This window comes from Coptis chinensis, chromosome 8, assembly GCF_015680905.1.
Source record: "Coptis chinensis isolate HL-2020 chromosome 8, ASM1568090v1, whole genome shotgun sequence".
Classification (NCBI taxonomy): Eukaryota; Viridiplantae; Streptophyta; class Magnoliopsida; order Ranunculales; family Ranunculaceae; genus Coptis; species Coptis chinensis.
The window spans coordinates 89337716-89360877 of NC_141463.1; the positions used below are offsets into that span (position 1 = coordinate 89337716).

Below are 23162 nucleotides of genomic sequence, written 5' to 3' on the forward strand. Positions count from 1 at the left end.
CATTTCTGCTTCGTTCGCCATTTTTTGGAACCGAGAGTGAGAAAATGAGATGAACTCTAAAAATAAATGGAGGGAAAGTAGTGGAAGTTTCTTTTTAATGGTTTGAAATATCGGTATTTGTTGAAATTGTGAACACTGTGTTACCAATTTGCCCATACAATTTAAATGTTTTGTTTTAGAAAGTGTGGACATTTATGACAATTATGTTTGACTTTGCTACGTAATTGTAATGATTGATATTTGAGCTTGATCATGGTTTATTTTGTCGAAAAGATCTTAAGTAATTTTTTTTCACCTACTAATATAATGATCGAAATCTCTTTGAAAAACTTAGAGGAAAAAAGAGAAATTCAGACATTCACATAAAGAGTTTTGTTTTTCCCGAATAAACAAACCTATACATATAAACAAGTATACGAACAGTGCTAGGAATTGGTGTTTTTTCAAATCTTTAAACCTGTTGATCTAACGTCTCTCGTATAGATGCCCCTACCTTAAATAAATATTATGAAATGTGAGTTTCACAATTATTTGTTCTCGAGGTCCATCTTATTCCTTCTCAAAATTAAGAATTCCTCACTAAACCAAAATAAATAAGAACAAATTATCTATAAAAATTATCTATCCTCAACTAATTAACAATCTAAGAAAGTCTTCTTTTATTATTTGTTTATTTCTACCAATATATTGTTTAAAACAAACAAACAATCACAAAACTTGTTCAACTAAAAGCCTAAAACCCCTATACAAAACATCAACTAAATTACCCACGTTTAAAAAATTGTCTATCTTCGTGACTTAACGTTACACCTTTCAAGTAATGTTAGAGTAAATTCACTGTCAAAAACAAATGTTAGAGTAAATAAATTAGAGATTATGATTGACAATAGTGAGCGACTTACGTAAACAAAACATGCAAAACAATGATTCTAGTGGACGAGAATTGAAATTTGTGTTTTGTTTTGTTTTTTTCTTTTTAACAAAGCTTTCAAAATTTGTGTGATTGTTTTTAGCATTGATATAAAGCCTTTTTTCTTGTAGTGCTTACTTATTTATTAACTATACGAGTATTGGTGGGGTGGGGTGGGAGTTGAAATTTTTTTTTTGTTTTTTTTCTTTTTAACAAAGCTTGTGATATGTCCACAAAATCACACTAATTTAGGTAATGTTTACATATATCTTAGATTCATCACAAAATACCGTAGTATCCTAAATTCCTATTACCATCATTGAGAATTGTGCCATTAAAGCTCAAATAGAATTCCATATTCGAAAGATCACGGGCCTCTCTTGCCTCGTCCATTAACTTTGATATCGTATCGTCCGTGGTCCGTGGACATCTCTCTGTCTTCGGAAACAACAGGTCCATATGCTATGTCTATCCACAATAATCCCCTTATCTTCTTCTTCGTTTGCATGACTGTGCTCTACAACTAATGTGATGTTTGCCTCGGTTGTTTCGACTAAATAATCACTTAACATGTGGTAGTTCTCTATTTCCTTGTCATGTAGCCATAAGCCTCGGTGGCTCATAGGAATTTGCATCCTATCTGCAATCATGTCCTTTAGACCTTCAACACTTGTTTCACTGTCAAGTGTTAAACTTATTTCATGTTGTTGATAGCCCTTGGTGCCTTCAAATCTAATTGTGACCTCCCTTAATGTCGACCTCACTTTTGTGTATATTTGCATTTCTTCATCAAAAGTAGTCGTGGAATCTACATCATCCATTAGTTGTCCTCTTTGCAAGATAATTTGTTCATTGAATGGGATGTGGAAAGCTTCATGGACATGCCATTTTACCTCAGCAATTGTAGGAAATTATTCGGTTTTTAGTTGTGCTACTGTATCAGTAGTCATGATTCTAATGTTGATTGACATTGAGTTATAGAATAAGTGTGAGTGTGTTCACTTTTTCTGTGCAAACAAAACTGAGTGTTATACTATACATTTAGAGCCTCAAACTTTTATAGTTTTCATGAAGACTTGAATTCATTCACACATTTGTCGTTGAGAAACAAATTGTTGTGTCTATTTGTTGGTGTTCAAATCTTCATGTTTATTTGTCTGTTACGATTCCATGTACTCCCCAACTTGATATTGCATGTTATATTGTTACTGCTAACAAGAGAATCAAAATATTACAAAAATAAAAAAACAAATTTTTCATAAATTGCGCTACATACTAAAAAGATAAAATTAAAACAATTTCAAGTGCTTACTCATCTCATCTTTGGTAGCTTAGTGGTTTAAGGTTTTATTGCATATGGTAAATGCAATCGCAATGACTGAGAATGTGAGTTAGTTATTCTACTTTAATTTAGTTGTTTCTATTTGCATGTTGCATCCTTCAATCTTGTTTTAAACTTCTTATTTTAATTATTGAGTTGTTTTACGTTGAAGTTCCAACTAATTTATGGATACATGAAAAAAAAAATAAAAAAAATAGGGTCCTATTACTGCCGGACCCCAATTTGTGTTGGGCAGACTCCAAAAAAAAACAATTATTACAAGTGTGCCATTGGTTTCAAAAAATCTTTAAAAAAAACAATTATTATAAGTATGTCATTGGTCCCCAAAAAATTGAATTCGAAACCCCAAACTTAAACGACCGGCTAGTCGTTTTGGACTAAGTCCAAACGACTTGGCCACACCGTTTGGGACTCGATCCAAACGACACCGCCATACCGATCAAGATCAAAAAAGCGAGAACTTTATATTTTTTCAAAGTTCAAATCCCAAACGACATGGCCACATCATTTTGGACTAAGTCCAAACGGTGTGGCCATATCGTTGGGGATTTTTCTAAATCCAAACGGTTGATTCGGCTTTTGGTATCGTTAGAGAAGAAGAGTCTGTTCCTGACCTCCCTTTTCCTTTTTCGTCCTTATCCTATCTCCTTTTCATTTCAGGACCGTAGGAGTAAACCCAATATATATGAACAAGCCCATATAATAAAACAAGAGCATGTCTTCAGTGCGCAGGTCGTATGGTGCGCAGGTAATATGGGCCTTTGGATCAGTACTTTTGCCATTAAATACACACGCACCCCTTGGTATGAGTGGCCAAGATGTAATGACGCACCATAGATTTAGCCATAAAACAAACCCAATAATAGAACATGCTCAATATTAATATAGAAGGCCCAATAAAATAACAAACCAAATAATTATAGAGCAAACCCAATTAATATTATATGCTCACTAATAAAATAGGTCCAATATAATATAGCAAGTCTAATAATTTAATTGGCCCAATTTAATAGAATATGCACATATATTTCTACCCAAGCCCACACAAAAACCCAATTCAAACAACTATCCAAATCCATATCAAAACTCATATCCAAATGTATAAATGTTAAACCTCGCCATATAGTATGTAATTAATTACTTAGAGTGGCATTGAACTAACACGCAAAATGACCGGTTTACCCGTAGGAAAAATTCCGAGTCATTACACGTATAATCGAGCGCCAATAGATAAGGGCTTTGTGGACTCGATTATGCTGTAGTCGGACCGTAAGCTTGTGGAGAGGATGACTGCTGAAGAGTTACGGGAGCAAAATGTTGTAAGCGCCTATCGGGTAAGTATGAACCGTGTCGTTGTCGGATACTGTTGCGGATGTGCGCATGTTGGTGATTGTAATTTATTATGTTGTGCTTTGTAGAATATACTCTATGTGCAGCAGCTGGAAGTGCTGGCTTTAGTGTTGGGCGCATCGGATATGGAAATGCAGTCGAAGCGAACTGAGATTACTGAACTAAGGTGTCGTCTTAAAGAACTAGAAACGGTTAATAACACGGTTCGTGCAGACATTTATGTAGCTGAGGCAGCGAAGATGCAGGTGATGAAAGAAGTTACTGACATTTGTTTTCAAAGCACAACACTGATAAGATGCTGCATATCGAGCTAAAAAAGATGTACGAGTTGCTAGAGCGGGAGTTGGAGTTGGAGCGGTCGGAGGAGGACTCGGATCTGGCAAGGTTCGATGTAGACAAGTATCAGAAACTGGCGGAGAGGCGTACATCTAAGTGGAAACGTCTGGCTGGCTTGCGGAAGGGAAGCTGGTGTTGGCTCCAGGTGCGGAGATTGAGGCAATTTCACAGAGTGAAGAAGATGCTAGTGTGGGTGACTTTGAGAAAGGCGAGTGCGGTGGTGATGCAGAAGTGTCTTCAGCTATGCTTCTTTATGGGACGAGTGCTGCGGTGACGGATGCGGTGCTTGAATCAATCGGGGAGCACGGTTGATCCTTATGTATGCTGGTGATGAGTGTTGGTGAGGATTTTACTTGAATGTTGTGGCTCTTAGTAGCCTGATACAATAGAGTGTGCCGTGCGCAACTCGTCTTTTATTTTGTTATATCGTGTTGTTGTAGAAATATGAGTCGTTTTCCACTTGGGAAGACCCAGTGGGGATTGCTGTAGGATGTACTTGTGTTATGGAATGCATATCTGATTTATGTATTGTCTTCATGTGATCTACATATCACTTGTTGAGTATGCATAAGGAATATTAGTATAGATTGGGACTTGGAATCTTGCTATATTTGTGTTGAATGTATCTGGACTTCTTGGAAATAATATTTTTTGGGAAGGATAGCTATCTCTCGAAACTTGCAGGCTTTTAATGAACAAATCACGCGTGACCTGACTTATCAAACACACGTGAGAGGTGTCATCAAGGTGGTGGTGAGTTGTCATTGTGAAGTGAATAACCATAGATAGTATGTAGAGATGATATGAGAATCAAGATAGTGGGACAGGATATATGTGGCGTGGATTTTACATGGTTTTGTAGTAATTGTGGCCCTTGATCCGGCTATAGATCGGATGGCTGTGGAGTCTAAGTCTTTTGCGTACTTGGGTAAACTTTGCCACAAATTGGTGCTGTCATATTTTTTTTTTTTGGTTTGTACCTTTGTTGAAGTATTTCTGGTTGTATTATGTGTTTGATTGATTATGAGTGTTGGAGTTTAATTAGTGTAGTTGTAGGTGTTTAAAAGTTGTAGTTGTAGTAAGTTCATGTGTATGAAAAGGAGTGACGAAGAGAAAAAGAAAATGGCGGCGTGGCTATGGTGGTGGGAAGTTGTATCAGTTGGTGGATGGTTGTCCAGATTTTAGGGAAATGGTGGTTTGCTCAGACAAGCTTGAACACCTACGACTATTAGCCACTCATTTCGACCGCACATCTGTCACTTATCAGTACATGTTCGAGCATAAATAAATCAGATGGGAATCAAGCCACACGTAGTTCTTATAAAGGAGCAATAATCAGACGGGAATAAATATGTTCTTGGGCTCATTATCGAACTTGCAAGTAACTTGGGCTCATAAATATGTTCTGGTTATGAGTTTTGGCATTATAAAGGAGCTTGAAAAAACTAAGCAACTTGGGCTCATAACAGTATGTTCGAGTGTTAGGCTCCTTTTTTTGGCATTACGAGCGAGCATAAATAAATGTTATGAGCCCAAGTTGCTTAGTTTTTTCAAGCTCGATCAGCTCATATTCCAACAGTATTGTAGCGTCTAGCCTTGTTTGTAATAGATATGAGTTTTCATTTTACCAGCCATGATTGTGCATTAATCTGATTCGTTTCTATGCTAAGTTCCTCGCTAGTTGTTTTTCCTCTTAAAATTCAAAGTAACAAATTAAACAACAATCTAGTAATCTACTTTCGTATTCTGAAAAGCACAAAATCTTTGTGGGTTATCAAAACTAACAAAATCCTGGATTTTCACAGTATAGTTTTTCCTTTATTTTCAAATGTAGATTACTTTTATTTTCAGATCCATCGTCCTAAATGTTATTTCATTTCAAAAGAATATTGCTCTTTAGTACTTCAGTCCTACAAAAGGAAATCTTGCATATATTTTTTCATGTAATTGCCAAGAATAAACCCAAAACCTTCCCTAATAAAAAATGGCAGAAAGCTCAAACATAAATCCAAAGAATAAATCAATGCATTGTTGATCATGGGCTCATGGCATGTATTTTTTAATTACAATATTAAGATGTGAAGTTTTACTGATGAAGTGTGTCACCAACTCACCATCCACAAAGACTTGTAACAAACACTCGGCAGAGCAGCTCCTCCTGCATAGCGACATGGCATAAAGTAAGGTGTGAATTCCGGTCTACAAATGATTCTCTTTTGTCATCAGTTGCAAGAAAAATGATTACTATTCTACTTCAAAGTTCAAACAGAATAAATGTTTGCACCACGCTTCTTAATAAAAGAAAAATTAGTTGCACTATGACACCCCACGAAATATGCTATGTAAATACCAACAAAAGTTCCCGATTTTGGCTGTACTAAAATATTGTGTCCTAGCTATTCAGACTCAGTGTGTGCCGTTGGTTTGCATTGAAATACACACGGACATTTGTGTATAAATCTCGAGACATTATATAAACGGTTGTGAAAGATTTGCAAGTGATTTTTAATTTCAAAATGCCTAATCAATCTTAACCTGACACATATAAGGGCTTGTGCAACTCCATAAAGAAAATGTTGTATCTAAACATCTCATTTTACATATGTGGTACGTGGCATTATCTAATTCAAAGATGTCACCATTTTATATATTTTTTGCTTCTTTGCATAAAATAGAGCACTTGAGAAAAACAGAGTATCTTCTCGTATAATGTCACTATGTTATTTTTCTATATTTACAATATTACTTTCATTGTATTAATCATTTGATTTGTGGATAAAAACAACATGTGCGTTAGCACATACATCATACTAGTACCAAAAGTTGAAAAACTAAGGAGTCTGAATTTGTAGACAGATTTGTCCACAAACAACACGTTTCTATTGGTCAAATTAATTTTCGGACAGTTTAATTGTTTTTTTGGGCAGTAAAACAGTTTTTTCGAGCAGCCACTCCACCAATCAGCAACTGAAGTTTTGTGGATAGCTAACAGTTGCATATCCACAAACTTATTCTGAAAACTAAAAGACTTGCAAGTGATTTTTAATTTCAAAATGCCTAATCAATCTTAATCTTAGCCTGACACATATAAGGGGTTGTCTAAACATCTCATTTTACATATGTGGTACGTGGCATTTTCTAATTCAAAGATGTCACCATTTTATCTATTTTTTGCTTCTTGGCATAAAACAGAGCACTTGATAAAAACAGAGCAAAGCAGAACAGAGTATCTTCTTGTGTAATGGCAGAAGACAAGGAGAGCTCAATTCCTGAAAAGGGTATCACTGGAGGACTAGTTAAAATTGATCCAAAGCCTCAAAAGGGAGTTTCTTCATGGTTTTTAGACTTGGTAGAGAAGTTGATAGTGAAGTTTATGTATGATGCAAGTAAACCTCATCATTGGTTAGCTGGAAATTTTGCTCCTGTTATTGATGAAACTCCTCCTTCTCATAATCTCCTTGTCAAAGGAGAACTTCCTGTAAGTAAGAAAAGAACGTTTTTTTTTTCCTTATAAAGTTATGTGCATCCTTATTATAGTTGTGACCAGTAGCCCAGAATGTAATTTTAAACCATAGTAATGAGATTGTACTTTATTGTCAAATCATATTCATTTGTTATTATTAACTGAAATGGAAAGACATGTTATTGACTGGGGAGTTTTTTTTTTTTTATAAATAGGAATGCTTGAATGGGGAATTTGTTCGGGTTGGACCTAATCCTAAGTTCACTCCAGTGGCAGGATATCACTGGTACTACATTTAATCTTTGTTCTAATATATAAGAACCTCATTTAATCATTGTTCCTAATTTGATGTTTGATCTTTATTTATTCTCTTGTGTGCAGGTTCGACGGCGATGGGTACGTGTTTTTATTCCTCTATTTGAAATGTGCTGTCTGTAAGCTTTATTTTCCATAAGAAGAGTCTATTTTAATGGTGTGATTAGACTGATGTTTTATGTTGTGTTTAAGTTTTATAATTAAAAGATTTTGTAGCATGCCATAATAAAGATCTTGCATGATTTTTGACAGAATGGTTCATGCCATCCGTATCAAAGATGGAAAAGCAACCTATGTTTCACGTTATGTGAAGACATCACGTCTTAAACAAGAAGAATATGTTGGAGGAGCGAAGTTTATGAAGGTATAGTGTGAATCTTGTTTGATCTGAGAATTGCTAACAGTTCTCATTGAGTGATTTAGGATGGCATGTTTTTTTCTGATTGATCTGATAATGAGGAATATGAAAAGTGAGATGTAATTCCACTCAAAGAAGATAAATAATCTCAAGGAAAATAAACCATGGTAGTGCGTGCTTATCATCATATTGGAGGTTACTAATATACCGGTAACCGGTGGGCGAACTAAGTATAAAGGAAGAACAAAGTGGCGGCGGCGGCGGAGAAGGAAGAAGTGGGTGAGGTCTTGAGGAAGAAGAAGGATGGAGGGGTGTTGAGGCGAAAGTTTTTTTTTTTGTTTTGGGAGGGGCACTAAAAGACAAGCACAGGCGGACAAGTGCTTTTTGCCGTGCCTAGCACAAAACTCACTTCATTTGGGATTAAGCATATGTTATCGTTGTCATTGTCATGTAGTTGTAAAATGAGTAAGGGTCAATACAAGCATTTTCTCTACTAATAATTCACTAATATGAAGACAATAGTAAGTTTTTCAATGACAGTAGCAAAGCTGAGAATTGTACTGGGATCAGATTATCTGCAACCTCGAAAGGATTTGTTTGTCCCCAAAGTCTTGCTTTGAAACAATTGTAACTTTGGTAATTGGTTATATGTAGATTGGAGACCTCAAAGGGTTTTTTGGGTTATTTATGGTGAACATGCAAATACTTCGAGCAAAACTGAAAGTATTGGATGTCTCTTATGGGACTGGGACAGGTAGAGTTTTACCTGTACTAAAAGCTGCTGCTTATGTAACTTGCCTTTCCTATAGTATTGTGAATCTTTAGTGAATTTTTTGTAGTAAGTAATCTTATTGGTTCAAAAGAGATATTATCTCTTTGGTATTGTTTCGAGTTTGACCACTGGTAATGCAAGAAGAAAACTAAACAATTGTCTCCATTTCAGGTAATACAGCTCTCATATATCACCATGGAAAACTTTTGGCTCTGTCAGAGGCAGATAAACCTTGTAAGATTTTTCATTTTTGTAAATCTTTTATCTCCTATATATCACTCCTATTTGTTTATGTCAGAAATAAGCAGAAGTAGCTTAAATGTAAAAATCTCTCTCATGTTGAAGTCTTCTATGAATCCACACAGATCTAAATATATTTTAGAAAATGATGCTATCTGGGTCAGGAATATATTACTAAAATTGATTCTTCATTAAAAGAAGCAATTTAATTTAGTCAAGATAGAGTTCATCGATGTCTCTCTCTTCTGTCATATTACTAATCATCTGCACTAAATCGTGCAGATGTCCTTCAAGTTCTGGAAGATGGAGATCTGCAAACCCTCGGGATGTTGGATTATGACAAGAGGTTAACACATTCCTTCACTGCTCACCCAAAGGTTGACCCATTTACTGGTATAATTCATTACACATCTTTACAAAAACAATTTTGGTTAAGTGCTAGTAAGTTGGTACTCCAATCTGATTCACAATAACTTTCCATGCAGGAGAGATGTTTACCTTTGGTTATTCACACGCACCACCCTATTGCACTTACAGAGTCATTTCTAAGGATGGTATCATGCATGATCCTGTACCAATAACAGTATCAGCCCCTGTCATGATGCATGATTTTGCCATCACGGAGAACTATGCGGTATTCATGGATCTACCTCTTTACTTCCGACCGAAGGTACCTGAATCTTGCTCATGCTAAATGATAGTGTCACACATAATTTGACTGTCCAGAGTAAATATTACTCCAAGCTACCACAGTTTGTCTCACTATTTATAGTATCTCACTGTATACACTATATGGTTGGTGCTGTACTCCTATTTGGAAAAATATATGGCTCTATATTTGATATATTTTGAGCGATATAAATCAAGTTTTACTTCTTTCAGGAGATGGTAAAGGAAAAGAAATTTATATTCACATTTGATGAAACAAAAAAGGCACGCTTTGGTATACTACCACGATATGCAAAAGATGAACTTCAGATCAGATGGTTTGAGCTTCCGAACTGCTTCATATTTCACAATGGTAAGACATTTTTTCCTCTTAGGCTCCTTCATGGTTGCACCTTTTGAAGTTTTCTGCATAGGAATGCAGCCTATTGAGAAAGACTGAAAGAGTAGTGCATAATCCCTTTGATTGGTCAGTTTCCAGTTTCCACCTCCAATATGTCTTCAATCTAGAGCACCGATTTATTGTTTGTTTTATCATCAAATAGGTTGAACAGTTTCTTTTAATGTTTACTCATGCAGTCCCACGTTGCAATGTACTTTGAACAATCAATGGGAATAGCAAGTATCTTTAGCGACGGAAATGAGCTCGCTTTAGAAGAACATATCAATTTGGATTCTGCTGTTAGTCTGTTATGGCTGTTTCTCACCTATTTTTCTATTTTAAAAGAAAACATTGAAGTTCTCTGTTGCAGGATGGGTGATTAAACCTTTCATTATGTAGACTCTTTTGAGTCATATGAGAAAAATCTGATTTACAAAAAAACTTACAAATTACTTTCTAAAATTTCAACCCTGATTTCTATTTGCCTACTTGCCTTTATAAATATTTTCGACTTTCAATATTTGAGTACAACCTAATCATACATGGCTGTGTCAACTGATGTATTCTTTGTGGTTTGGAAAACCTAGCATCTAAAGAAACCTACTTTGCCTATCTAGAATTCAGGGTAGATCAATGCCTTATATTTACCAACCATTGCTGTAGAAAATACTACCAGAATTAATCAGAGCTTTTGTACTAAACATGTGTTTTAGTTAGTATCATCAACATCATTATTGTTTTCTCGTATTTACCCGTCAGCTTAATGCATGTCTATAATGATATTTATTGCCTTTCTATTGATAGCCAATGCTTGGGAGGAGGAAAATGAAATTGTTTTGATAACTTGCCGCCTTGAGAAGCCAGATTTGGACATGGTCAATGGACCTGTGAAAGACAAGCTCGAAAACTTTGGGAACGAGCTGTATGTGATTCTGATTGTTGCATTAAATATATTTTACCTCATTTGTTCTCCAGGATGTTACTAACTTCTTTTGATCCTTGGTAGATATGAGATGAGATTCAATTTGAAAACTGGATTAGCTTCACAGAAGAAACTGTCAGCGTCTGCCGTAGATTTTCCTAGGGTGAATGAGAGTTACACTGGCAGGTATTGTCATATCATCCTGCGTTGGTTATGTTGATGAATTTTGGAATGTAGACAGTTAATAAGTAAATATTTGAGTAGACATGCTTTTAGCAACTAGAATAGATCCTCATACTTAAAACCAAATTGTGTCCTTCATCCTTAAATTTATACTTGAATAGCCGCCCAACTATCTTTGTATATTACCATATTTTAAACTTTCACAAAGGAAATATCTCTTAAGCGTTACATTACACATCTTCCCCTATTCTTACAAATTAAACTGACAGCTATATCTGTTGTACGTACATTTCCTGTTGTTTCTCACTGTTTGCCAAGGTTTAGTTCATATCATTGATAAAAATGTGTTGTCTTTTTAAGGTAGTTGTATAACATTTTATGTCAAAAAATAGTGGTTTTGGCAATAAATTTACTAGTCTGCAGAAGTGATTTCAATTCATTAGAACATGAGTTTCGTTTTGGAACTTGGATTTATATTATCAATTACGATAACTTTCTCATTCTAAATTGAGGATGATATTTGATTGCTTTCACTTTAAGCCATGAGATTCTGACCATTTTGCCGTTATGTTGAATTCACTCATTTACGCTTTACATCGATTTATCAACTCTTATTTTGCATGAATAGGAAACAAAGGTTTGTCTATGGAACCATACTGGACAGCATTGCAAAGGTTAAAGGGATCATCAAATTTGATCTACATGCTGAACCGGAGGCTGGAAAAGCAATGCTAGAGGCTGGAGGAAATATTCGAGGAATCTATGACTTAGGACCTGCAAGATTTGGTTCTGAAGCTATTTTCGTCCCTCGTGAGCCGGGTGTCAAGTCTGAAGAGGATGACGGCTACTTAATATTTTTTAGTCCATGATGAAAATATAGGGTAACTTCTCTTCCTAAATGCCGTAATCATGACAACACTGTCAAAGTAATGTTATCATTATCATTAGAAGCGTTTAATTGGCAACTGCAGAGGTATCTTCCTTTCAATCAATAACCTTTCTTGCCTTAGAAAAAGATCCACATGCTCACGTATGGAAAGTTGTTCACATTGTTCTAGAGCTTCAAGTTTCTCTTTTATTGTTGTATAAAGTTCATCTCCATGAATCTTATAGTCTGTTACAGATGAAAAGAGAATCCCCTGAATTTGTTTAAGAAATTCATAGTCTCGTGGACATATGTTATAAGCTTGAGTGAGTTGTGATGACTTAGAAAAACCAGATAAGTGTTTGCATCGTCACAGTTGGGATATATATAAACACCCACGTTACAATGATTTTTGGCCTGATTACGTCAAGTTGATATACTGATATAAAAATATCCCTATGTGCTTGGGATATCCCTACACTGATTTATGACACAAAAAGGACCACACCTGGATCATTATGAAATTGAAGGGGAAGTTTGTTTGTGGATGAATTCTGATGAAGTTAGAACAAAACAGGCTGAAAGAATCAAAATCTTGACTCACAGAAGTTTTTGCATGTTATAGTTGAAGAAAGAGAGTTCACCATTTGCTTATTAATTTATGAAATGTCATTAATGTCATTTACTTTTTTCTCTGCAGAAAATCCTCTGTAAATGTCATTGATGCAAAAACAATGTCACCAGATCCTGTTGCTGTCGTTGAGCTTCCAAATAGAGTTCCATATGGGTTTCATGCTTTCTTTGTAACAGAGGTTTGTATTAGTGACTTTAGTTAGTTTATGCAGTATCCATCTTCCTTAATTTGGTGGTTGATTGATGCTAAAAAGAGAGTAATGATGGAAATAATGGAATTACATCCTTAATGGAGAAATGACAGAGTTTCATCCAATACGGCGATACTAAATTTGCCATAAAAGTTAATTTTCAGGGGATTCAAGTTGATCTTATTAAACTGAAGCATGCGCTTTTCTTTTGCGTTCAGATACAAACTCATGGAAATTTTTGGAAATTAATATTTCAAGTAGCATGATGAACATACCTATTGGCATTTCTATTATCAAGTTCAATTTCTTCATTTTCTTTTGGCTAAATAAGTACAATCATTGCTTAAATGATATATAGAACAGACCATTGAAATATTCACGTCATTTATATCTCAAAAATGTATTTGGGCATCGCATGTTATTATTAACACGAGAAGACGGAAAGTTAATTAGGTTAGTATCTTAGCTTGGTTGTTTCAAATGACTATCTTACCTGGAAAGTCCTTCAGATGGCTCAACATGGAGGTTCTCGAGTCAGATCATTGAGTGTCCAAACTATGTTTGACTTGAATACTCGAGCATTATTCTATCTAAGTTGGTTTCTCTTGCGTTTGGTGGTTTGCTTTCTAAACTAGGATTACTCTCTTCCTTTTTCTTTTTCTTTTTTTTTTATTGGAAAACTACTTCTGATTAGGTTTTATCTTCTGAACAGGAGCAACTTCGAGAACAAGCGAAGCTTTGATCCAGAACACGTCCAAGTTGATGGTGTTTGTAATTGGCAGCTTACAGTACCATCTGTGCTGCCATAACTCAATTAGCCAAATATTTATATGTTCTGTTTTGTAAATATTCATTATATATAAGCTACTTGGATGTCAATGTAATCAATCCGATAAAAAATAAGATACTTTGGCAAGCATTTTCAGACTTCCTTAATATTGCAATTCTTTATCTCTGTTTGAGTCCCTGCTAAGGGTTTTAGTAGGATGAAAAAATGTGGATTTACTGCTAAGTTGAATGTTGTTGGTGACCAGTGACCACTCATATTAAAATTTGTACTGTCTTGAAATGAAATACGAGCTTCCAACCACAATACATCATGAAAATATAATTTTCTTAGTGGTAGATAAACCGCATATAGTAACTCTGAAATCTGACTATAGCTCTATTTGTATATGTACTACATATTTACATTACCCGACAGGAAACATTCGTTCACACCTCTTTAGATGAAGCACAAGTGACAATCAACAATTGCAGTGGGAAACGCGGGGACATATCTTTTATCACAAAGTGTACCATTGATTGCAAGTTGCAATTATGAGAGACAAAGTTTACCTAGTATAGTATAACTTCTTTTGGATTTAAAATATAATGCCTGGCTGGCTGCTGCTAGCTTTATCTGTGACCAAAGGTGAACAAACTAATTAAGCTTCGTAAGCTTATACTCTCCACATAGACCTTGTACTTCTTTTCACCTGTTGTGTATTATACGCTTTCATGTAGTTGATGGCTTTCTCTTTCCGACTCCTTGGAATCAGGACTCGGTGACATACCATACGTGTTAGCTTGCATCTCCAAGGAGATAATGCTATTACCACAGCATTTGTTTCTGCGTCATAATAAAAAAAAAAAAAACAAGATAAAAATTTGCAAGATCTTCCTACTAAATAATCATTCTTTAAAACAAAGTTGTACTCCATAGTTACCTGGATTTTAATAATTCTCCTTTTTTTGCTGTATGTGTTTTAAGTGGCAAGCTTTTTGAGAGGACAAATCATTATAACAAAATATATAATGGTAAGACATATTGGAAACCATGTTGTAAGAGTATTCAAAAACACTTACATATATATAGGAGGTGATACTACTGCAATCGAAGTATTTGATGGGGGTATTGATAGAGAAAACGGATTGTAAGACATTGGAAACCATGTTGTAAGAGTATTAAAAAACGAGGCCAGATCTTCTCTGCATGGGTGGAAAAGTTAAGGTTTTACGCCTTACAAAAATATATCAACACCTGTCCACTTATTAAATTAATGCAACAAACAGTGTTAGATAAAACAAAATAAAAAAAATTGCTACAAATAGGAAGATTCCGGGTGTGTCGGTTGATAAAACCAAAAAAAAAAAAAAGAGTAGCAAGGAAAGGAAACTCGAATAGAGTACTCAGACTACTTAGAGAATAGTTTTCAATTTGTAGCGACTGTAAATGAATACCATCATAACCATACTATCATGGAAGTGCTGGAGGCTCTCTTGTTCATTGTTGTCTTGCTCTGTGAGCCGAGAATGAGGGAAGTGGTCACGTTTGTTTTTGCTTGTAGGGAGGTGAGACTTATCGTTTTGATGGGCTAAAACCAAAAAAAAAAAAAGAGTAGAAGGAAAGGAAACTCGAATAGAGTACTCAGACTACTTAGAGAATAGTTTTCAATTTGTAGCGACTGTAAATGAATACCATCATAACCATGCTATCATGGAAGTGCTGGAGGCTCTCTTGTTCATTGTTGTCTTGCTCTGTGAGCCGAGAATGAGAGAAGTGGTCACGTTTGTTTTTGCTTGTAGGGAGATGAGACTTATCGTTTTGATGGGCTCTACAAGTGACAACAGAATACTACATTATGTTGAAGAGAAAAAGCTTTACTAAACAATGGCACATGAAGTAGAGTGTTCTTTGTTTAGTTATTTATAGGAGGTGATACCACTGAAAAGGAAATATCCAACTACGTATGATAGGAGTTAATTTGGAAAGTAATTAATCCATTTATACGATTTGGGAACGTATCAGGTATATTTATAATCAGTTACCAAAACAAAAGATATATTTATAATCAGTTACCAAAAACAAAAGGTATACTTATTATAGAGATATGCGTATTATCATTTTGGGATGCTTCATTATTGCTCTATGATTCTGTACATTGCTTTGATGCTAGGTGGATGAAGTTAACAGCTTGGACACATACATATATGGAAGTTCAAACTAATGGACTTGCCGAGAGTTTGACAAAACTTATTTTTTTTTAAACAACTATGTTAAGCCAAAAACAACACCATAATTTGAAATCCAATTCTAAATTCACACGGGAATACTTGAGAAATTGAATTTATTTCTCTCTTTACCTATTTTACATATATTAGCTAGACAAATCTCAAACACCTTAGCATTGAACTTGATAAGTCTCGTAGTGAGATAACAAAGAATTGTGCGTTGGAATGGCCTTGAAAAGCCTGTATGGTGAGGTGACACCCTCTTACGAAGCTCTATTTTGATGTTATATACCTATCCATTAAATCAGGGCCAGTAATCCCATCGGGAAAGCCAGGGTAATTCTCACCCTCAGTAGTAGTCAACCATCCCATTACATGTTATATATATATCAATTGCGATTGCATTATCTTATTCTAACTATGACTATGAATTTGGACAGCCTCCACATATAACTGAATCTAGTTTGAACCCGGTTAGAATACAAAATGTAATCACTCGTCATGTCTTGTTGGCCATATTTCTTATGGTATTTGTTATTGACAGACCCATATTGTGTTGGGCAGACTCTAACAAAACAAACAATTATTACAAGTGTGCTATTGGTCCCAAAAATTCAAAAAAAAAACAAATATTACAAATGTGTCATTGGTCCCAAAAAATTGAATTCGAAAATTTCAAACTTAAACGACCCGGCTAAGTCGTTCATTGTGCAAACCTAACGATGTGGCCACACCGTTTGGACTGAGTCTCCAACAATTTGGCCACACCGTTTGGACTAAGTCTCAAACGGTGAGTCCCAAACGACTTGGCCACATCGTTTGAGACTTAAGAGGCAGTTGCTTCTTAATCGTAAAATACTTGCACAAATAGCCATATCAAATATGAATTGTCTTTACATGATTTCCAATAAGATCATTAAATAAGGAGATTGGAAGGAATACACTGTAATGATTTAAACGGGGCCGGAGAATGAGCTCCGGGAAGATAGAGTAAAAATTACTATTTAATATAATTATAATAAAGATAAAATAGTAAAAATGAATGAGCACGTTTCAAAAAAAAAGGGGGGGTATCTTTTTTACTTTAATTTTTTCTTATGACGTGACAATCAAATCTGGATTCTCTAATTTTTTGAACAAAAAATCAATCTGGGAGTTGGAGTTCGGAATGGAATTTTTATTCAATTGTAATTGAGGATATAGGTCTATCTATTTATTTCTAGTTCGAGAACCCGCAGTTCTAGGAGTTGACTCAGTTCTCTCAAATTGTTTCTCATTATTAAGAAACGGTAACAAAGATAAAATACGAGCTTGTTTTATAGCACTAGTAATTAATCGTTGTTGTTTCAAAGTCAATCTATTCACTCGTCTAGATAATATTTTTCCTTGTCCACTAATAAATCGACTAATTAAACTCATGTTTCTATAATTAATTTGATCCCCCGACCCAATTGGGGGCAAACGCCTACGAAAAGATCGCTTGGATTTATCCATAGTTTATTCCTTATCTTTAAAATCCTATTTATTAATTCTAATTTCATTGGGGATCCGACCAAAATAGAAATAGTATTGTTTTATTTTTATAGTTTGTTTATATATACTAGTAAATGGGCACGTGCGTTGCACGTGCTAGGAAGGAAAATTGGGGTGGAGAAAACTAAAAGAATGAACGCATGTATAGGGTTTAGATTAATATAGGTTAAGGTCTAACAAAAAATTGCAATAAGTAAAAAACACTTCAATACGCTAGTTGTATTATTTGTACGATTCGATATTTGATGCTCTTGTATGTTCTTAATAAATATATTCAAGATGTATTTAACTGCTTGTAATTTAGTCAATATATAATTATTAGAAAAAATATATTGGACACTGTTAATATTTGTTCTATAGATATATTAAGTCTGATGTAATAGGTGGAGTGAATTGAATGTGTAAATAATAGATCTCCTGGAGATGCCTACGTGGCAAGATAACCATTTTAAAGCTATCCATATAATGTATAACTTATTTTATGTGTATGGAGATTGAATGATTAAAATGATGGAGTGTTATTTTATTTGTCTCACTCTATTATTAGTTGCACATTCCTTTGATGTACATGCATAACTTTGGCAGGTTTCGGGTTTCCACTTGATTAAGATAATGAAGAAGGTGCAGAGTGCATGTTGAAGGAGTGCAGTTTGTCAAGTGGCTATACTATTCGTAGATGAACAACTGATGCATAGTAAGCAAATAGAAAAAGCCATCGAAAAAAGAGCAAGAAGTGAATATCTGTGTGGATTTCTCAATTTCGAGCATTTCATGAATAACTATAGTCAACGGTTTTCATTTGTATATTTGTATGCCTCCCTAGTCCCTAGATTGAATAACTATTTTACGCACTTTTTCAAAATAATAATCAGTTGGTCAACCATATATTAAGCATTTCATGATGGACTGGTTTGGGCCATTTTATATATTGTTCTGGGATTGAGTATTGTAAAACAATTAGTTGGTTTGGGCCATTATGTACTAACTCATTATTGAAAGATTGCTCACCAATGGGGGACATATTCGATTCATGGAATCATGAATCTACTTCATTCTTAAGAAATGCAATTTATGTCAAAGTAGAATACCATTCAACTGACTGCCTCGGGTACCTCCTTCTTTCCTTGTCATGGAAGTCTACTCCATAAAGACCGAAATGAGAAGTGTAACCACCCGTTACTTGAAAAACATCAAGAAAGGACCACGAAAGTATCCCCTGAGGTTTGATCCATTCCTGCAATAAAAATTTAGAAATTAGAGCGTGAAGGTCTTGGATTATGTCTTTGGTACATGTTTTTTTTATTGACTAAATAGATGTAACTCTTTGTATAAAATGGTAATAACTCAACAGTTTATTGAATAAATATGCTAAGCTATAAGAAAATTTTGGTTTGGTTTGATTAGTGAACAATTAAGACGTGTTTGTAACTTCATGTTTCAGACTTTCAGCAGTCTACCAAGGTACCAAATTTTATGCTTAGGAAAAGGGTAGTACTGGATAATGCTTCAGTTTTGTCCATGCTTCCAAGCTCTCTAACATCCATAAAACATAAACTAAGGCAATTTTTTTTTTAAAGGAAGTGAGTAGGTGTGTTAGTGTGTAGCAAAACAAAATTTATACCTTATGGATGGATGCAAATTTTTATTTTTTCTATATATCTGTAACAATTTAATTCTTACAGTGTCATTGCAAGCTGTTGGATTACATGAGTCATCGCTAGTCATTGGAAGTCCTGCAATATTAAAAGGTGCAACATTTGAAAACTCAATCTGGATCCACATAGCATATCTCTACACTATATGATAGCCGGGTTTGTAGGAACCACACTTCTCAACCGAACAGTGTATTTCTAATCTCTCAATTTTAAGATTTTAGAACTACCTCCCTACATTTATTTAAATTATATCTCTCCTATTTATTAATTACAATTGGCTCCCTGATCTCTATTAAAATTGAACCACCTCCTTCTTCAATAATTTTAGGATAGTCTTCTTAATTTAAAAGCTAAAATTTATGTATATGAATTGTATATCTTCTCCATTTTAAGAAAATTGTCTCTTTTCTTAGTGAGAGATTCACAAAAAATTGTTTCTCTTTAGTTTTTTTAACAATTTTCATTTTAGTTCTTTACAACTTGGAGAACTGATGCATAGCACATGACACATGCTAGTTAGTGTTATTAAGCTGAAGCAAAAAAAATTCAAGGTTCAAACGTTGTGGGGGAAGTTTAATGGTATTACCATTTTCATGGATTATAGCTGCAGGATTTTTGTAATTCAGTTTTACATAGTCCAGCAATCTTTGTTGTCCCCATCCTACAATTATTCCATTAGCTTTCAGCCTAGCAGGATCCTAGTCATGAGATCATATACCAACTTTTTAGTTAGGATGAACATATGTTTAGAGAACCAAAATCCAACAGATGGCAAGTAAGCAATTCATTCATTATCTTACTTTAAATAAAAGCCCATTTGTAATCAAGTGAAGACAATCATGAATGCCAGCATCCATTAAATGACATGGGTAACGCAAAAGTCAGTGGAAATCAGAATAGTTCTTCCTATAATACAAAGATGAAAAATTGTACTTGGCATGTGTGGCCGTTTTTTAAGAGATTGACGGATAGATTCACTTAGATGCTAGTTTAACAAAGATGTCTATAGCGTAGCCACTGCCATACTCATCTGAGGTTCTAGGATGGTCCTGGATGTAAAGTCTACAATAATAGTTAAAACCAATAAAATAAAATGATCCCAGAAAGGGTTTTGTTTATTCTAATAGTAAAATTCAGTTTGTAAAGTACAGTGTGATTATGCAGAAGTTTGTGAGAGTGAGTGTGAAGGAGGAGAATGGAGTTTAAAGAAGGGCAAGAAGTAGAGGTTTTATATGAAAAGAATGGGTTTAAGGATACATGGTATCTTGCAAAGATTTATCGACTCTATTCTGCATAGGTTATGATGTTTTATTGGGTAGTTTATGTTATTCTCATAGGAATATGTGAGCATGTTTTACTGGTTTTAATGGGCACGTGCAACTACGAAATAAATATAAGGGATAAACAATTTTTTTTCTAAAGAAATGTTGTGGATAAAATAAAAGGAACGCAAGTACATTGGAATAGTGACATTGTTTGTCTGTATATATATTACATCTATTTGTGTTCAATAAATTCTGTAGTAGAAATCTAAAACAACATTACTTCTATGAAACAATTGGGATTCAAAAAAGAAATGAAAGTGTAAATTGATATAACTATTATCAAATTTGTTACTAAAAAAAAAATGTAATTTATTCATCATAAACCAACTTCAATACGCTAAGTGTATTTTCCAGTGTTGAGCTTCCTTTTCGATCAATTTGAGTTTAGCTGCTGTTTGACGTTTCAAATAAATAATATATTTGAATAGTATGGAGACGTCAACTGTCATTGTTTCGTAGGCCCAGTACAACTTGAGTATGCATACTATAGTTGCGGTTCTTGTTCCTCTATTTTCAGAACCTGAACTGAGAAGATTCAATCCATTCAGTTTCACCTAGATTATCAAAAGACAAATGCGTAGATTAATTAGCTTCCAAAACATTGGACCTGAGAAGCATCAAATTTCAACAACCATCAAGGAACTATGCATTAATTAATACTGTTGATAAACCTGTTGAACATTACTTTCAGGTACATACTCAAGTTAGAATGTAGCAAAGGAGCTTTACCTGTTTAAGACAATAAATTACATGCGTGGGTGAATGTGAAAACCAGTTCGAAACTTCAAACAACATTTAGTAATATGAGGTTCTAAAAGACAACAATGACTTCCTGACTTCCTATTGTTCTTTTGATTTATTTGCTTGAGAGGGCTCCACACGAAATGTCTCCTGTGCAATGCAACCATTGTTGGGTGCTTTGGTTTCCATGAGCCAACTTGCATTGATGGACTTTCTAAGTACTTGCTTCTCTGCTGGTGACAGGAGTAACCTCTCCCTCTGGTGTCGCCTTCAACTCCGGTATTGGTGGGAATAGCTTTGATATCTTTCTTGACTCCCTTGCAAATGATAGTTGACCCCTTACACCACCAGTATCAATATGAGATTTTAAGGTGTTCTGTGGTGACATTGTAGGGAATAACTGTGACCCTGGACGCTCAGTAGCAAGAGAAACCCGCCTTTTGCGCAGTGGAATCAAAGTCCGGACAGTTGCATAATCAATTGGTTTCACCGTGGATGGCATGTGTGACTCTGGGCAGAGGGTAGCAATAATTGAGACCCGCATTTTGGGTTGGGGAATCAAGGTCCGAATAGTCGAATAATCAACCAGTTTCATTGTAGATAACATGTGTGTCTGAGTTGAAGCTTGAGGAGGCCGCACTGAAATTGAGACTCGCCTTGGTTGCATCAGAGTTTTGGTGTTGCTTGTTCTCACTGTCCCAGAAATATTCTCCTTTTCATCTGTTGATGGTGAGGTACGATTGGCAGGGCCTGTTTTACAGGGGATCAATCTTAGGCATTGAAGGAAGGTTAGTTATGCCCTTCAATGGAGGCCTCAACTTGGAGGGTCCAAGTGACGGCTTTTTTCTGTGTCCAGACTATCGGATTTTGGTATGAAAATGCGAATGAAGAAGATGGTTTAGATGAAGCAGCAGCAACTCTATTTTCATGTTGGAGTCTACCTTTCATCTCCTTAGCCAATTGACTATCGAGATCCCGTGTCTGTCAAAAATGCAAGAACAGCAGTTAAATTTTTAGTTAGATCACAAATAAAAAATAATTTCATTGATGTTCTGAAGTCGTTATCTTTACCTTCTCTTGAAGACTTCTGCAGAGTTGTTCACGAGCAGCAAACCTCACCTACAATGATTGCAAGCTATTTTGTAGTTTCATTACTTCCCATCAAGAATAAGTACCTTCGATACGAACAACCCTTTTGATATTGTTAGTGTAAAGATATGAGAAGCATACCATCTGCTTGTACCTGAACAACTCCTGAGTATCCTGCTTGTTTATGTGCAGGTTCATGCTCAACTCCTCGAACTCAACTCGCAAAGATCAGTGAACAGAGGGTCTCTACTGAGTCTGCAAAACTTGGGCTGATTTGAACAAACATAACAGTCTTGCAATCTCCCCTTGTATTTCACAAAGCAGTTTTTAATTCCACTTTCAAGGATATTCTCAAGGAACCTCAACTGATTTTGACTTTATACACTTATGGTTGATGGAAAATACTGCTAGAAAATCTATTTTTTGGAATATTGAAAGCAATATTTTGAGTTTTGAATTGATGTATTTCAGAAAAATGTTTCCCAGAATTGAAGCACACCCTAAAACTGTCAAATATACACAAAACTTCAAATAAAACATATCTTAGAGGTCTCATTGACTAAATTGTTTAGCTCCACAGTTGTCACAAATTATGAGTTCGGGCAACATGTAAGGCTCGAAGTTTTGATCCATAACAAAACCCTTTGCTTGCAGTATGTGTAAAATCCAGTGCTTATCCTTGACGATCTTGTGGATGGAAGAGGTGTTAACATTATATGCGTGATGGATCTGTTACTCCCTGAAACCAGCATATTGTTAGATTGAGTAAAGATGCATAATCTATTTAAGCTTTTAGTCTTAAGTATCAATTTGTTATGAGCAGTCAAAAGGGCTGGTGAAACAAAAGGAAGCCAATCAAAGAGATGAATGTAGAAGATACTAAAAAGTGTTTGACAC

The 23162-nt window shown here is 35.1% G+C and overlaps 1 protein-coding gene and 2 long non-coding RNA genes across 3 annotated transcripts; 2 read left to right on the top strand and 1 right to left on the bottom strand.

Annotated features, from left to right (window-relative positions):
- The first annotated feature begins 3421 nt into the window (after window positions 1-3421).
- On the top strand, window positions 3422-4482 carry LOC147484111 (uncharacterized). The gene is made up of 2 exons (XR_015206016.1): window positions 3422-3586; window positions 3671-4482. It is a non-coding gene; the product is annotated as an uncharacterized LOC147484111 (long non-coding RNA).
- A 2611-nt stretch (window positions 4483-7093) lies between these two features.
- On the top strand, window positions 7094-13847 carry LOC147484112 (carotenoid 9,10(9',10')-cleavage dioxygenase 1-like). Its single transcript, XM_086575334.1, is given in 15 exon segments — window positions 7094-7416; window positions 7617-7687; window positions 7783-7797; window positions 7969-8080; window positions 8729-8828; window positions 9018-9080; window positions 9369-9479; window positions 9572-9756; window positions 9969-10107; window positions 10939-11056; window positions 11141-11242; window positions 11868-12099; window positions 12101-12120; window positions 12805-12916; window positions 13641-13847. Coding segments are annotated over 15 exon segments (1647 nt in total). The 5' UTR covers window positions 7094-7179; the 3' UTR covers window positions 13671-13847.
- A 7210-nt stretch (window positions 13848-21057) lies between these two features.
- Window positions 21058-22783, bottom strand: LOC147484113 (uncharacterized). Its single transcript, XR_015205551.1, has 2 exons — window positions 22248-22783; window positions 21058-22157 (listed from the first exon to the last, which is right to left on the bottom strand). It is a non-coding gene; the product is annotated as an uncharacterized LOC147484113 (long non-coding RNA).
- Between the last annotated feature and the right edge of the window lie 379 nt (window positions 22784-23162).